Source organism: Malaclemys terrapin, chromosome 4 (genome assembly GCF_027887155.1).
Source record: "Malaclemys terrapin pileata isolate rMalTer1 chromosome 4, rMalTer1.hap1, whole genome shotgun sequence".
NCBI lineage: Eukaryota > Metazoa > Chordata > Testudines > Emydidae > Malaclemys > Malaclemys terrapin.
Window position 1 is genome coordinate 61,661,630 of NC_071508.1, and position 14,118 is coordinate 61,675,747.

The 14,118-nt window shown below is 44.3% G+C and overlaps 2 protein-coding genes across 3 annotated transcripts in view; one reads left to right on the plus strand and one right to left on the minus strand.

Moving 5' to 3' along the window:
* CSTF3 (cleavage stimulation factor subunit 3) overlaps nt 1–2,938 on the plus strand; it is an 80,521-nt gene extending 77,583 nt beyond the window's left edge. Inside the window, exons 19-21 of the mRNA XM_054028534.1 lie at nt 586–680; nt 842–902; nt 2,251–2,938. Of these exons, the coding sequence (XP_053884509.1) occupies nt 586–680; nt 842–902; nt 2,251–2,453 (359 nt within the window). The 3' untranslated portion in view covers nt 2,454–2,938. The remainder of the gene's footprint in view (nt 1–585; nt 681–841; nt 903–2,250) is intronic.
* Nucleotides 2,939–14,118, minus strand: part of TCP11L1 (t-complex 11 like 1) — a 28,637-nt gene continuing 17,457 nt past the window's right edge. For both annotated transcript variants that reach the window (XM_054028535.1, XM_054028536.1), the window contains exons 9-11: nt 8,915–9,096; nt 8,150–8,322; nt 2,939–7,644 (exon numbers count right to left, since the gene is read on the minus strand). In XM_054028535.1, the coding sequence (XP_053884510.1) occupies nt 7,424–7,644; nt 8,150–8,322; nt 8,915–9,096 (576 nt within the window). In that variant the 3' untranslated portion in view covers nt 2,939–7,423. The remainder of the gene's footprint in view (nt 7,645–8,149; nt 8,323–8,914; nt 9,097–14,118) is intronic.

Sequence of the window (14,118 nt, forward strand, 5' to 3'; positions counted from 1 at the left end):
AAAAACATCAACTTTAGGCATCTGCTTAAATCCCACTGGGACTTCAAAAGAATTTATGCACATCTAAAGTTAAGTTGGTTCTTAGGTGCTTTGCTGGATTGGGATAGACTTAAGTCTTTGCTGAACAGAGGCCAGACTAAGGTAAGCATGATAAAGGGTTGCAGAATCTGGCCCCGAGGCTTCTGCTAGCTGTAATAAGACTATGTAGGTTGTTTTATTCCAGGGGTTCTCAGACTGGGGGTCGGGACCTCTCAGGGTCGTGAGGGTATTACACGGGGGGAGGTCATGAGCTGTCAGTCTCCACCCTAAGTCCCGCCAGCATTTTTAATAATGTTAAATATATAAAAAGTGTTTTTAATTTAAAAGGGGGGTCGCACTCAGAGGCTTTCTATGTGAAAGGGGTCGCCAGTACAAAAGTTTGAGAACTACTGTTTTATACTTTAGGATTCAGATAGCTGAAGATGATGACAAAATGTACTTTTAGATTATGTCTGCCTGTTATTCATTTCTGTCATATACAAGAGCTTGAAAGCTTAAATTACTTTGCCATTCACATTTGATTTATACTGTTCTTTTTCTCAATAGCTCCAGGTTTGCATCCTGTGCCAGGCGGTGTATTTCCAGTCCCACCAGCTGCTGTAGTTTTAATGAAGCTCCTCCCACCTCCTGTGTGTTTTCAGGTTTGTTTCAATAATTTAATATATTCCACAGGCTTCACAACTGGTACAGACACTTCAGTAGCGTGCTTTACTGAATGAATTATATATACTGTGCTACTTAATGCTTCCAGTAATGTGTAGATATTTCCTAGTCAGTCATCTAAATTCTTCTCCAATAACAGGGGCCTTTTGTGCAAGTGGATGAACTCATGGAGATTTTTCGAAGATGCAAAATGCCAGAAAGTAAGTTTTTTTTTTTTTTTCCCCCCTGTCATTGAAGTAGCAACATGGCAGTGCAAGGTGAGTATGGGGATAGCTATATAGCCTCTTACGGAGGAAGTCTGTACTGAAATTAGGCTGCTGCTTGCTGTCATTTGATTATCTGAGATTTCCCTATAATAAAGAAATGAGAATTATTGGGTCAGTATATTTCTGTAATTCTCTGATTCATTATTGTTTCTGTTATGAACCATTCACCAAAGGAAATTAGTGCACTAACTCAGCTAATAAAAACCCCAGGGCTGGACCTGGGCATACACATTTCACAAACTTAAAAAGCATTGGCCATTTTAGAGTATGCAGTAACAGTTCAGAATGGGGCTGTATACTCAAAAAGTGATCGAAATTGATCAAGTGTCTTTCTTTACCTTATGAGTCTGGTCTCCTATAAAACTCCTAGCTCAGAGTAGAACATGACACAATAGGGCTGCAGAGAGATCCCATATAGGGTGAAGATGCTGAGAAAGTGACCAGACCTGAAACTTAAGTCTCTCTTGTTAAAGGAGAAAGTCACCATAGGCAGGGACATTAAAGATAGCATTTTCCTTTTATGGAGTAGAGTACTTTAGACATCAGTTCTTTCTGAAAGTTGAATGCAGCTGACCTGACTCAAAAGTCAGAGCAGTAAATTTCACTTGACTTTTTCCTGAAGATGTTTTCCCATGCAGTAGAGTATAGTTTTCAGCCCACTCATTTTTCTTGCAAAATTGACATCTAGTGAGATGACTTAGATTTTGAGAATTCCCTAAATGGAGAAGGTGCCTTAATTTTTTAAGTTATAGTATCCTGAAAACACACTCTCAAACATTTGTAAGGAGTAAAATGGCAAAATTCTTCATTGTCCAAAATGCAGTGGATCTAATCAGTAGCTTAAATGAACCATCTTTTTTTATATCCTTGTTAAATTCTAATCAAGCATTGTATTACAGAACTGTTAACTTTATTCTTAAGTGAAACTGAGAAATGTGGCAGGAATGACTTGTTACGAAGTTTCTGAAATGTAACATTTCACAGCCAAAACATCCTGCTTTAGCAACTAAGCTACAATCCTCAATGTGAGGTCTACTCCCCCCTTGGCAGCACACTTTGATTTAACTCTTCTATAGCAGCATAGCCTTTGTCAAAAGCAGTAGTAGGAAATCCTGACTCTCACCTGGTGTCAAAGGGCAACTCATTTCTCTTTTGTTTTCAGCAGTGTGTCTCAGTACACCTGCAGAGTGTCCAGAGCAGCTTAATAATTTGCTGACTTGTTTTCCTCATCAAGGAAAAACCAGTTTGTTTCTGAAGCCAATTTATCTTTCTTGTTCCAAAGCTGTTGATGAAGCTGTAAGAATAATTACCGGAGGCCTGCCTGAATTAACTGTGGAAGGCAATGGACCTGTGGAAAATAATACCATGTTCAATAAAGCTGTCAAGAGACCAAATGAAGATTCTGATGATGAAGAGGAGAAGGGATCCGTGGTTCCTCCTGTACATGACATCTACAGAGCACGACAGCAAAAGAGAATCCGATGAAACAAGTTCCAAATCAGACTGTGAAAGACTTGTATTAAGAGATTTTTTTGCCTCTTATGTCAAATGTTTAAAAAGGGACAACCGTTTTTAACAAACATCTCAGCAATGAGGTTTTGTTACTGTGGTGCCTCTTTATACTGTATGGTTCTTGATCAGCAGAGTCTTAGAAAGTGCTCTAAACAAAATTAGGTTTTTTCAAAAACAATAGCACAAAATGTCTGAATTGCATTTTGTTCCTCTTCAAGTGTGTTTACATCTACCACTTGAAGTCTTGTGGGGCTTTCAACAGTTTTATTTTAAAAACTGGATGGCTTATAATTGTGAAGCATTTTTAATTCACAGTTCCTGGAAAACAGTTGTTCTCAGTTTGCTCATGTAGTGTCCTGCCTTATTGTTTGTTTTTATTTATGGCAGAATGTATGGAATCTGTTTTGTAGTTTTAAAATGGAAAAAACATTCCATTAAAATAAAAAGATATCAAAAACTTCATGTCTCATTCAGATTTTATGTATACACTCTTACATCAACCAAACAAAGCAGCCTCAAAAGAGATAAATTTGTTGGGAGGTAATTCCTCATGATGGTTTCAGAGTTCTACCCCTGTCCCCTCCCCAAAATATTGGAAGATAATGCATTTCCTCATTCCAAAGCAATTTAAAATGAAAAGAACTGACAACACAGCAAGATAAGTTATCAGATGCACACTTTGTATATTGAAATTTCCAGAAGTACTGTTAGTCCTGCATTAATTTTATCCATCATTACTGTCTTTAGTTTACAGGCAAAAACAAGCTATTAAATATATTAAGATTTTTTTTTAAACCACTGCAGTCATTTTCAAATAAGTTAATGGTACTTCTAGAAGCAGCTTCTGTGTAATTGTACATCTCTTAGATTGCACTTTAATAATTAGAGCATTATTTTTTCTCCAGATTATACAGGCTCTTACTACATAAGACAAACAAATTCAGACCACTCATGTGGAGAGCTGTAGTTTAGTGGTGCTAGTGAGATTTGAAGAGGTGGACATATTCAGCCAGTAAAGTATATTCTTCACGTTGTGTAAATTGGATTTGCAATAGGAATTGCTTAGTAACCTGCAGGACCATACTTTCATTTGATGGGAAACAAGGTAGAGGGGGATATTTACAGAGGTAGGCCCTCATCTGTTTGGCACAGAACTCTAGACTAAGGAGCAAATGTGGCTGCGTGAAGCAACACACAGAAGTTGAATCAGGTTCCAGTTGCTGGCCTGAGAGTAAACATTACAACACAGCAGCAACTTACACTATCTGCAAGACTGACAAAGTCCAAACATGGAGTCGTTGGTTCTCAGTTAGTACAGCACCCCACACTCGACCAATGTGCCTGCTACCCAGATTTTTTTTTAAATGTAAAGTTAATAAAGCTTTAGGAACAAAACACAATATTAAGAAAGACAGGACTTGCTGTACTGACCACATGAGCAACATGCACAGGTGTGTGTTGAGAACAGTAAGCAGGAGCTGGCACTCATGGACATCTGGACTTTGCAGCTTTGTCTAATGATCTCCTACATTAAGCAAGTATACATTTATCTGACAATTCAGTATTTGACCATTGCTTATCCATACAGTGAATCACCCATCCTGACACTGTACTTATCACAGCATTTACTCAATGGATGCTAAGCATATGCAGTCGCTGCTGTTTCAGTATGCTCAGTTTAGCATTAAGCTTGTAGGTTGGTTTGTAAGCGATCAGTGATAAATGTAGTAAGAAAACCAAAACAGATTCAGTGTATTTTTAAACAAAGCTGATAGGGGAACCACTGGAGGTACTAAAGTCTAAGCCTGGAACTCTGTGCAGGATTTCCCAAACACTTCTATAGCACAACATAAATAAGAAAGCTCACCCACAAAAGCCATATCGGGCTGAGAGCGAGTTGTGTCAGTCACCACTCATCTGCTACTGGTGTGCTTATTCCTCACTTAGACACCTACTCCAAAGATTTTCAGACCTGGGTGGTTAACTCCATATTTAAACATCTGATTTAAGTAGCTTTATTTTCAGGAGGGCTGAGCACACGACCCAGGTTTGAAAATGTTAGGATGTGAAATTGAGGATTAAGGCTATCAGCTCATGACTCCTACTTCTCATTTTGGCATCAGTCTTGGTCTTGTTTCTACCTTGAAATAATCACTCAAAAGGTTTCAAGGTACAATAGTCAGAAGTTTGGGAGCTTTCACTTAACAACTTGAATCTACAAAACTGGGCTAGAAATTACACTAGGAACTGTGCCAATGGCCTGAGAACCAGAATGTACAGAGGAGTGTGAAAATGATAAATTCCATTAAAAAAAACAAAAAAAACCCAGTTCAGCTGTGTCTCTATCCCATACCACTGCCCTCGCATCATAACAAAAATGGATGTAGTGGTACTAGAAAGATGTACTGATCACTTTGCGCATTATGTCCTTTTCCCCAGCAATTTAGAACCGGTACACTTAGATCTCATAAACAAGAATATCACAAGCAGAGTAGTTTGTTTTCTGTTTTCTAACCTTCATCTCTCTCAGGAATTGTTGAGGTGAAAACCAAAACATAGCTTTGGAGCTGCAGCAGCATTTGGGCCATTGCAATTCAAGAGCACCATCTGTTGTAATAGGTTTGAAGCATCCACTGCAAATACACAAGAGAGTTAAGATCACACTGACGCTACACAAAGGTATGGAGAAATGTACCACCAATGCTTGAGGACAAGAGCAAGAAATGTATTTCTCCAATAGCCCTCAGTAACTTCTATCTATGAAAAGTATAGCGTTTAAAGGTCAGAGTCATCTAGTCTGAACTCTTGTGTATCACAGGCCACCAGTACCACCCAGCACCTGCACACTAAACCCAACAACTGAAATTAGGCCAAAGTATTACAACCCATAGAAGACTAGACTATTATGTGCCACAGGCAGAGAACAAAGGGATTGAGGTGCACCAGTGAGACCAAGAGTAGAATAGAACATGGACAGTACAAAAAAAATAGTGCTAGATAAACTTTTGAGCTTAAGCTACTTATTTTCAATTTACTAAAGAATGTTCAAATATATATTTTCAGCAGTTCAGCCAAAAGAACCATCCAACAAAGAAAATGGTTTCCTAATATTGTCGTTAGTTTTGTAATCATAAAAATGAGGTAAGCTTTGTTTCACATTGTGCAACCAAAGTTTGAGATTAATTTAATTCGCTAATGTGGTGATACATCAAGCAAGTAAAGCTATTGTTATTTTATTCCATCTTCCCCATAGAGCAGAAAACTGTTAGAGCCGTACATCCGATCTCAGTTCTAGCCCTAGGAACTAATGAAATTTCAAAATGCAAAGGGAAGTGTAAGTATTAGAATAAGTACTCCAGGGTACCTCCCTTCTTACCCCTGTTCTGTTGAATGTGACTGACTAGTCAACTAGTCTATTATTTTATTAATCAATAGTGTCAAAATAGAGGCCCTCTTTTAAATTCTTCATTTTAGAATACAATAAATATTCTATTTTTGTCATAGCATCCCCCCGCCCCAGAACTCTTCGGACAAGGTACCAGCCTATCATTTATTAACATGAGCTCACTTCACCTTATATTACCTGAGATGCTAAGAACTTTGGCAACCATTTCTTACTCAAAACCTGATAGGCTCTATCAGTTGAAGAAAGTTTCAATTTTGCTTTTAACTGTCCTAAACCTTATATTTACTTCCAAGAAAAGTTTAAATTTCCATATTTTATGAATTAAGATCAGAAATCCTTCAGAGTGCATTTAGAGAACATCTTGCTAGTTATCTTCTCAAGAATCTAAAATACTTTGAGTTCAAGAACATCTGTAAAAAGTGAAAAAGCATCTAAAACACTAAATAATATTTTCCCATGACTTCAAATGAACTTTAAATAGTTCATTTCCTACTATACCTTTTAAAGTCACTGTTTAAAATATTAAGAAATTATTGGTATGTTTCAATTTCAGTGATATTTCTGAAACTATGAGCATATACAATTGTCTGATAAGTCACACAGTTTTAGAAAAAAAAAAAGGAAATTTCCTCAAGCCTGAAATTCAATGCATAAGTCTTTATCCATCTTCTGAAAATGTTAAAATGTTTACTTTTTTAAATTAGTATTTCACATAAAAAGGAGTCAACTACCAGCAAAAGAAAGGCAAGAAATACCACTCTTATCAAAACATTTTTCTCTTGGCCCACCTGAAAGTTTTACAAAGAGATAAATACAGCTGCAATCTTATAGACGGTCACCCTTGTAACACTGTACATAGTAGAAGACAGTTATTTGATAACCAGAAAGTTCACTACAAAATATAATTATATCATGTTTTTGGTAACTTATTTGCAGATAGAGAGCAAAAATTGCTATAGAAAAATGTGATTAGCAGAAAGACTAGGAGCCTTATTCTATTACAATAAAGTGCTATGTTTGGGCCTGCTCTTAACCACCATTATTCAAGTTTCTTACATCTCAAATTTTAAATTATTTCTTCAGTTGTTAAAATAGGATTTCAGAAGGCCAAATCACTCAGTATGGAAGAGACCTTTGCTAATCTTCGCTAGATGAATGCATACACTAACTTCATGGTAAATTGGAGAGTTAGAATGCTACAAAAAGCCTCCCACAAAATCCGCAATTTAAAAATGCAGTCTGGTTGTACAATTGTTTAGTCTTATCTAACATCTGCTCAGTAGCAAAAACTACAGCCATAAAATTAACAAACATAATTTGTTATGCTAAAATTGCATCTATTTACCATTTAATTCAAAGCGCCTATCCCAACTTGTACATAATTTTCCCCTTCAGAATCAGTGCTATTGAGTTACAGTAATAAAACTATGTTTAAATGGAATGCCATTTTCCAAAGCCAAGTTAATTGCAATTTTTTTTAGCAGACAAAATTAACACTATCTAGATAGCATACAAACTGGTATGATGATTCTTCTGACTACCCTAACAATTGGGATTCTTCCTTATTCAGTAGTTTGCTGAGGATCACATCATAGTACGGGCTGAACACCATCTTGTTATAGTTGACAAGGCGAACATACTTGACAGCAATTTCTTCCATCTCTCTTTGAATAGGGCCTAATCCCCCAGGAATAGCAGGAAACGATTTCTGATGACCAGAAGTCAGATAGCTCTCCAAAAATGTCTGGATTCGAGAATCTAGGGGGGGAAAAAGGACCAAGGTGTTTTTAAATACAAAACAAGAACAATGCATGTGATCTTCCTCCATGGTGCATTACCAAAAAAAAAAAAAAAAAAAAAAGTACCCTGTGTTAGGTATTTCAGTCCAGAGACTCCTCCGAGCACAGATCCCAACATTATGTTCTACTGTCTCAAAAGATCATCACTTTAAATAATTACAACTTCAGGTGATGCAGGTGGCTGGACAGTTCAGTGAAGATCCAAGTTTAGGAATTCAAAGATCACTTCTACAGTTGAAACTTGGGAAACTACACTTAAATTCTGACCTGATTTTCAGAGTTGCTGAGCTGCTCAAGAGGTCAAGGTAAGGCACTCAACTTTGTCTAACGGCTCACCATACATCAGAAGCAAGTGTTATTAAATAATCAATATTAAATCATACGAAACAGGTTATTCAATGAGTTTACTAGTAGCAAAAGAAAAAAGCATGTTTGAGAACACTGCATATACACTCCAAGATTACCTATCAACTTGCATATGGTGTTGTCAGAGTTTCCCAATGTCTGGATCTGTCCTTTAAGCGCAATCTCTTTCTCAGTTGTGAATGGCGTGAATCCATGCTGGGAAAGACAGCTATTAACTTCAGCACAGACCTTCTCACCAACAGTAGCCAAAGATTCACTCAGGTTAAAGGATCTAGAGAGAACATGAAGGAGTAAACCATTCCTTAAGGATTGTTGCTTAGTCATTTATTTTGACTCTTTACAATCAGTCCAATTATATTGATTTGAGCAGCCTATATATTAACAAAACACTGGTTCCTCTCACCACCACTGTCTATGGCAGTCATCCTAAACCAACAGGTGTCTGCACACATGTATAGAACAAACGATTTTGTGAAGGATGGAGGGAGACTGGTCCAAGCTATGAAGCATGATTAACTGCCAACAAAAGGCTGTGGACTTGGTAGAAGACTTCACATGAAATAAGTAATGACAGCAAATGAATTGTTTGGCACAGGCATGTCGGATGATGAGGAAAGGAATAAGGTGGTTAATTTCCTTAGAAAAAACGGCTGGCCTTGTATGCTTGCGTGAGTGAAAGCCCTCCATTCTAATCACTCGTCCCTTCTATCCTTCCCTAAGTTTCTTGAAGTCAAGAGAGTAAGAGAAGCCCATGCAATCAATACTCACTAGGATCACAACAAAATTAAGCCACTGAACACCACTTCCACAATTGAACATAACATAGTTGAGAAATGCTCTGTAGGAGTCATTCAGATACTCACGGAAGGTGCATTCCTGTCAACAACACCTTTATAATGGTTTTGATTTTGTCAGCAAACCCTGGCAGATTGGAAAGCGCTGCACCTACTACATTGAACATGACCAGGAGGATAGCACCAGTCAAGGTGAGCTGTTCCAGCTCCAGCTGCATTTCCTGAAAGCGGGTGTGGTCCATTAACAATGTCTGCAAAGACAGAGTAAAATCAAAATGCTGGGCTAACAAAGTATAGTGAAAATGAAATTGTGAGGCCATGTAACATAATGAAGATTATTCTGAAAACTGAATTCCTTTAGTACACAGACTTCAAAATTGTATCAGTATTCCATTCATTTGAAGGATGGGCCAGTGATACCAATGCCACTCTGAGTAAAATCCAATAAGGGGTGCTCTGTAAGCAGCATGTTTGGAAGCCCAGAGAGGGCTTTTTATCTCCATTTGCTCCTCCTACAAGATTTCCAAATTCACTCGTAAAACCCGATTTCCCAGATAGCAGTAGAATTCAATGTCACTGTTAGTATATATCAAAAAGATGCAATACTCAGAAAACACTCCTCTTCCAATTAAAAGCTTTTACTATGGTTAAAGTTAGATAATTACTAGAGATTCTTCTTCGAGTGCTTGCTCATATCGATTCCAATCAGGTGTGTGCGCGCCGCGTGCACGATCGTCGGAGAATTTTCTACCCTAGCAACACCCGGCGGGTCGGCTGTGGAGCCCCCTAGAGTGGCGCCTTCATGGCGCTGGATATATACCCCAGCCGACCCGGCGCCCCCTCAGTTCCTTCTTACCGCCCCTGACGGTCGTTGGAACTGTGGAGCGCGGCATAGCTGTTCTCCACTCTCCCTAGCTTGTTCCGTTTTGTAGATAGTTGTAGTTATAGTTGTAGTTGTTATATAGTTAGATAGTTGTTCAGTTTACTCTATTAATAGTTGTTATATAGTTAAAGGGGATTAAGGGGGTTGTTCTTCCCCCTTTTTCCCCCGGCGCATAGCCGGGCTCATGCCCAAGGCTCCCGGCTTTAAGCAGTGCGCGTCCTGCGCTAAGCCTATGCCCACAAGTGACCCGCACGACTCGTGTCTGAAGTGCCTGGGAGAGTTCCATCAAACAGATAAGTGTAAGATCTGTAAGGCCTTCAGACCGAGAACCAAAAAGGAGCGGGACTTTCGGCTTCGGCAACTCCTCATGGAGGCGGCACTTAGCCCGGACACTCCATTGGCGCGTCAAGCCCCAGCGCCAAGCGCCTCGGTGCGCAGTGCCCCTGCGGCACCGACTGCCCCAGCACCGCGGGTGGAGTCGGACAAGCCTCCGCGGCACCGGACCCCTTCGGCACCGCACCCGCCGCAAGTGCCTCGGCGCCGATCGTTATCACCGGGACATAAGAAATCCCGTAAGGCGCAGGAGACTGCCGTCCTGAAGACGCCGGCCCCCCCGGTGCCGGGGGTAGAGCCGCGTCCACCGGTGGAGCACCAAAAGCAGGTGCCTCTGGCACCGTCGACTCCGGCTCCGAGGCCGTTGAGTCCGGTGCGGACGGGATCACCACCGCGGTCAGTGGTGGAACCGTGCCTCCCGTCGACCCCAGAGACCTTTGCGACGGCTTGATTGCTCTCACGGAGCCGGCACCGCCCCAACCACCCGCACCGTTGGCCCCTCGTCCGGTGCAATCCAGGGGGGAACCTGCCATGATGCGCCCACCGTCTCAAGGACTGGAACCACGGCACCGATCCAGGTCCCGAAGCAGGTCCCGACGCCGCTCGCAGTCCCGGCGCTGAATATCACCTCGGCACCGGTCGTACTCGCAGCTAAGATCATCGTCGTGGCACCGTTCTACGTCCTGACACCGTTATGATAGTCGGTACCGTTCGACCTCGAGACGTAGTTCCCGGCACCGATACGAGCGACGCTCGACGTCGAGGGGCCGCTCCCGGCACCGGGCCTACTCGAGATCGCCGTCCAGGTCCAGGTCGGACTCTCGGCACCGACGCGGTCATCGGCACCGATCCCGATCTCGGCACCGCTCACCGGCACCGCATAGGGACCGATCATCTCCAGACCGGCACCGAACGGCACCGTATCTTCCGGAGCTCATCTCGGCGCGGTCGGCACCGCCATGGCCATCGAGATCAGTGTCTCGCTCCTCCGATGGGGCATTGAGATCGGCATACCCCCCTCAGGGGCAGGCCGATGAACCGGACATGGGCCACTGGCAGGAGGTAGCGGAGGATCCCGCTCAGGGACCTTCGCACTGGTCGTTCTGGACCCCGTGGGCATACCACCAAGCACAAGGGGCTCCACCACCATCAGCCTCTCGCTCGGTGCACTCTGAGCGAAGGGCCCCAGAGTCCACCATCTCTCGCCCTCCTCCAGGGGGCATGGAGGCTTCCGTGCCCGCACCACCTGACGTCCTGGACCCAGGGGCAGGTGATGCTCCGCTCCAGGGCTCATTGGACCAGGACCCGCCCTTGGATCCCTTGCCACCTGAGGCATCTTCTTCATCTTCCCCAGATGAGGCAGTGGCGGGCACAACGAACACAGGTCCACCCCTGATAGATCTCCGGGCACACCAGGACCTATTACGTAGGGTGGCACGTAATATGGACCTACAAGCAGAGGAGATAGTGGAGGTGCAGGACCCCCATTGTGAATATCCTCTCTGCGGATGCCCCATCCAGAGTGGCGTTGCCCCTGATCCACACGATCCAGGCTAACGCCACTAAGATATGGCAAACTCCTGCCTCTATTCCACCCACAGCCAGAGGGGTGTAAAGAAAGTACTTTGTCCCCTCAAAGGACTATGAGTACTTGTATACTCATCCCCAGCCGTGTTCACTGGTGGTGTCATCAGTGAATGCAAGGGAGCGCCACGGTCAACAGGCTGCAGCGCCCAAATCGAAGGACGCTAAGCGCTTCGATTTGTTTGGGCGTAAGGTTTATTCAGCCAGGGGGGCTACAACTTAGAGCGGCTAACCAGCAGGCGCTCCTGAGCCACTATAACTTTAATTCCTGGAACTCTATGGGGAAGTTCAAGGAATTGGTCCCCCAAGACTCCAGGGAAGAGTTTGGGGCCTTAGTGGAGGAGGGTAAGAAGGTGGCACAGACCTCCTTGGACATAGCAGACTCGGCTGCGAGAACCCTGGCTTCAGGTATCGCCATGCGGAGAATCTCCTGGCTCCAGGTCTCGGGCTTGCCTCCGGAACTGCAGCAAACCCTGCAGGATTTACCATTTGAGGGACACGGATTGTTCTCGGACAAGACGGACTCTCGTCTGCAGAGCCTCAAGGACTCGAGAACAATCATGTGCTCCCTGGGGATGCATGTTCCAGGACCCCAGCGCAGGCCATTTCGGCCCCAACCTCAGCGGTTCTATCCCCCCCCACCTCGTCCGAGACAGGACTCTGCCAGAAGGCGGGGGCGAGGTGGTAGGAGAAGGTTGACCGGCCCTCAACCCGGTCAGAACCAGGGGCCACCTCGGCCACCTTCAGGCCCCAGGCAGAACTTTTGAAGGTGCGGTCGAGGACGGCACCCCAGTCATCTCCCAGGATCCAGCCCCCTCCTTTCGGGATCGCCTCTCCCATTTCCACCGTGCTTGGTCCCTTATAACCTCGGACCGTTGGGTCCTTCGCACGGTGGAGAGGGGATACGCTCTCCAGTTTTCTTCATCCCCCCCCTCCCCGTCCTTCTTCAGGGACCCTTCTCACGAGCAACTTCTTATACAGGAGGTTTCTACGCTCCTATCTATGGGGGCCATAGAGGAGGTTCCATTAGAGTTAAGGGGCAGGGGATTTTATTCCCGCTACTTCCTGATCCCCAAGTCCAAAGGGGGTCTGCGACCCATCTTAGACTTACGCGGACTCAACAAATTCGTAGTAAAGTTGAAGTTCCGCATGGTCTCATTGGGGACCATTATCCCTTCCCTGGATCCTGGAGACTGGTTCGCCGCCCTCGACATGAAGGACGCATACTTCCATATAGCAATCTACCCGCCTCACAGGCGCTTCCTGCGATTTGTGGTAAACAAGGTGCATTACCAATTTGCAGTCCTTCCCTTCGGCTTGTCCTCTGCCCCCAGAGTGTTCACAAAATGTATGGCTGTCGTGGCAGCATACCTTCGTCGACAAGGGATACAGGTGTTTCCGTACTTAGACGACTGGCTGGTACGCGGTCGCACCAGAGAGCAAGTTCGAGCTCACGTCCACATAATAGTACACACATTCCACGAGTTGAGCATCCTACTCAACGAAGAGAAATCCACTCTAGAGCCTACCCAGAGGATAGAATTTATTGGGGCAGTCCTAGACTCCGGACGTGCACAAGCTATTCTACCAGACAATCGTTTTCATACCATCACAAGCCTCATTCGAGGACTCAGGGCCTTCCCAATTACCACGGTGAGGTCGTGCCTCACCCTGCTGGGTCACATGGCTTCTTGCACGTACGTAACCAGGCATGCCAGACTTCGGCTTCGCCCACTCCAGACCTGGGTGTCATCGGTATACCGCCCATATCGGGACAGCCTGAACATGGTGATCACGGTTCCGAACTCGGTCTTGACCTCCCTCACCTGGTGGCTAGATCGCAGTGTGGTTTGCGAGGGGATGCCGTTTCACGCCCCACAACCCTCTCTGCACCTGGTCACAGACGCTTCTTCTCTGGGTTGGGGTGCCCATCTCAACGAACACCATACCCAGGGCCTGTGGACTGCACCCCAGCTAGCCCTGCACATCAATGTTCGGGAACTGATGGCGGTGCGCCTGGCGTGCCAGGCATTCCTCAATCTCCTACGTGGCCGCTGTGTGTTAGTTCTCATCGACAACACCACGGCCATGTTTTACATCAACAAGCAAGGAGGAGCACGTTCGTCGATTCTATGCCAAGAGGCCATTCGCCTGTGGGACTTCTGCATCGCCCACTCAATCCATCTCACGGCATCGTTCCTCCCTGGAGTCCGGAACACTTTAGCGGACCAACTCAGCAGGTCCTTTCAGACGCACGAGTGGTCTATTCGTCCGGACATCATCTATTCCATTTTCCAGAGGTGGGGATTTCCCCAGGTAGACCTGTTTGCATCTCGAGCCAACAGGAAGTGCCACGTGTTCTGCTCCCTACAAGGGCGAGCTCCGGGCTCTCTATCGGACGCGTTTCTCCTTCCTTGGAAAGACCACCTGTTTTACGCCTTCCCTCCATTTCCACTGGTCCACAAGGTACTGC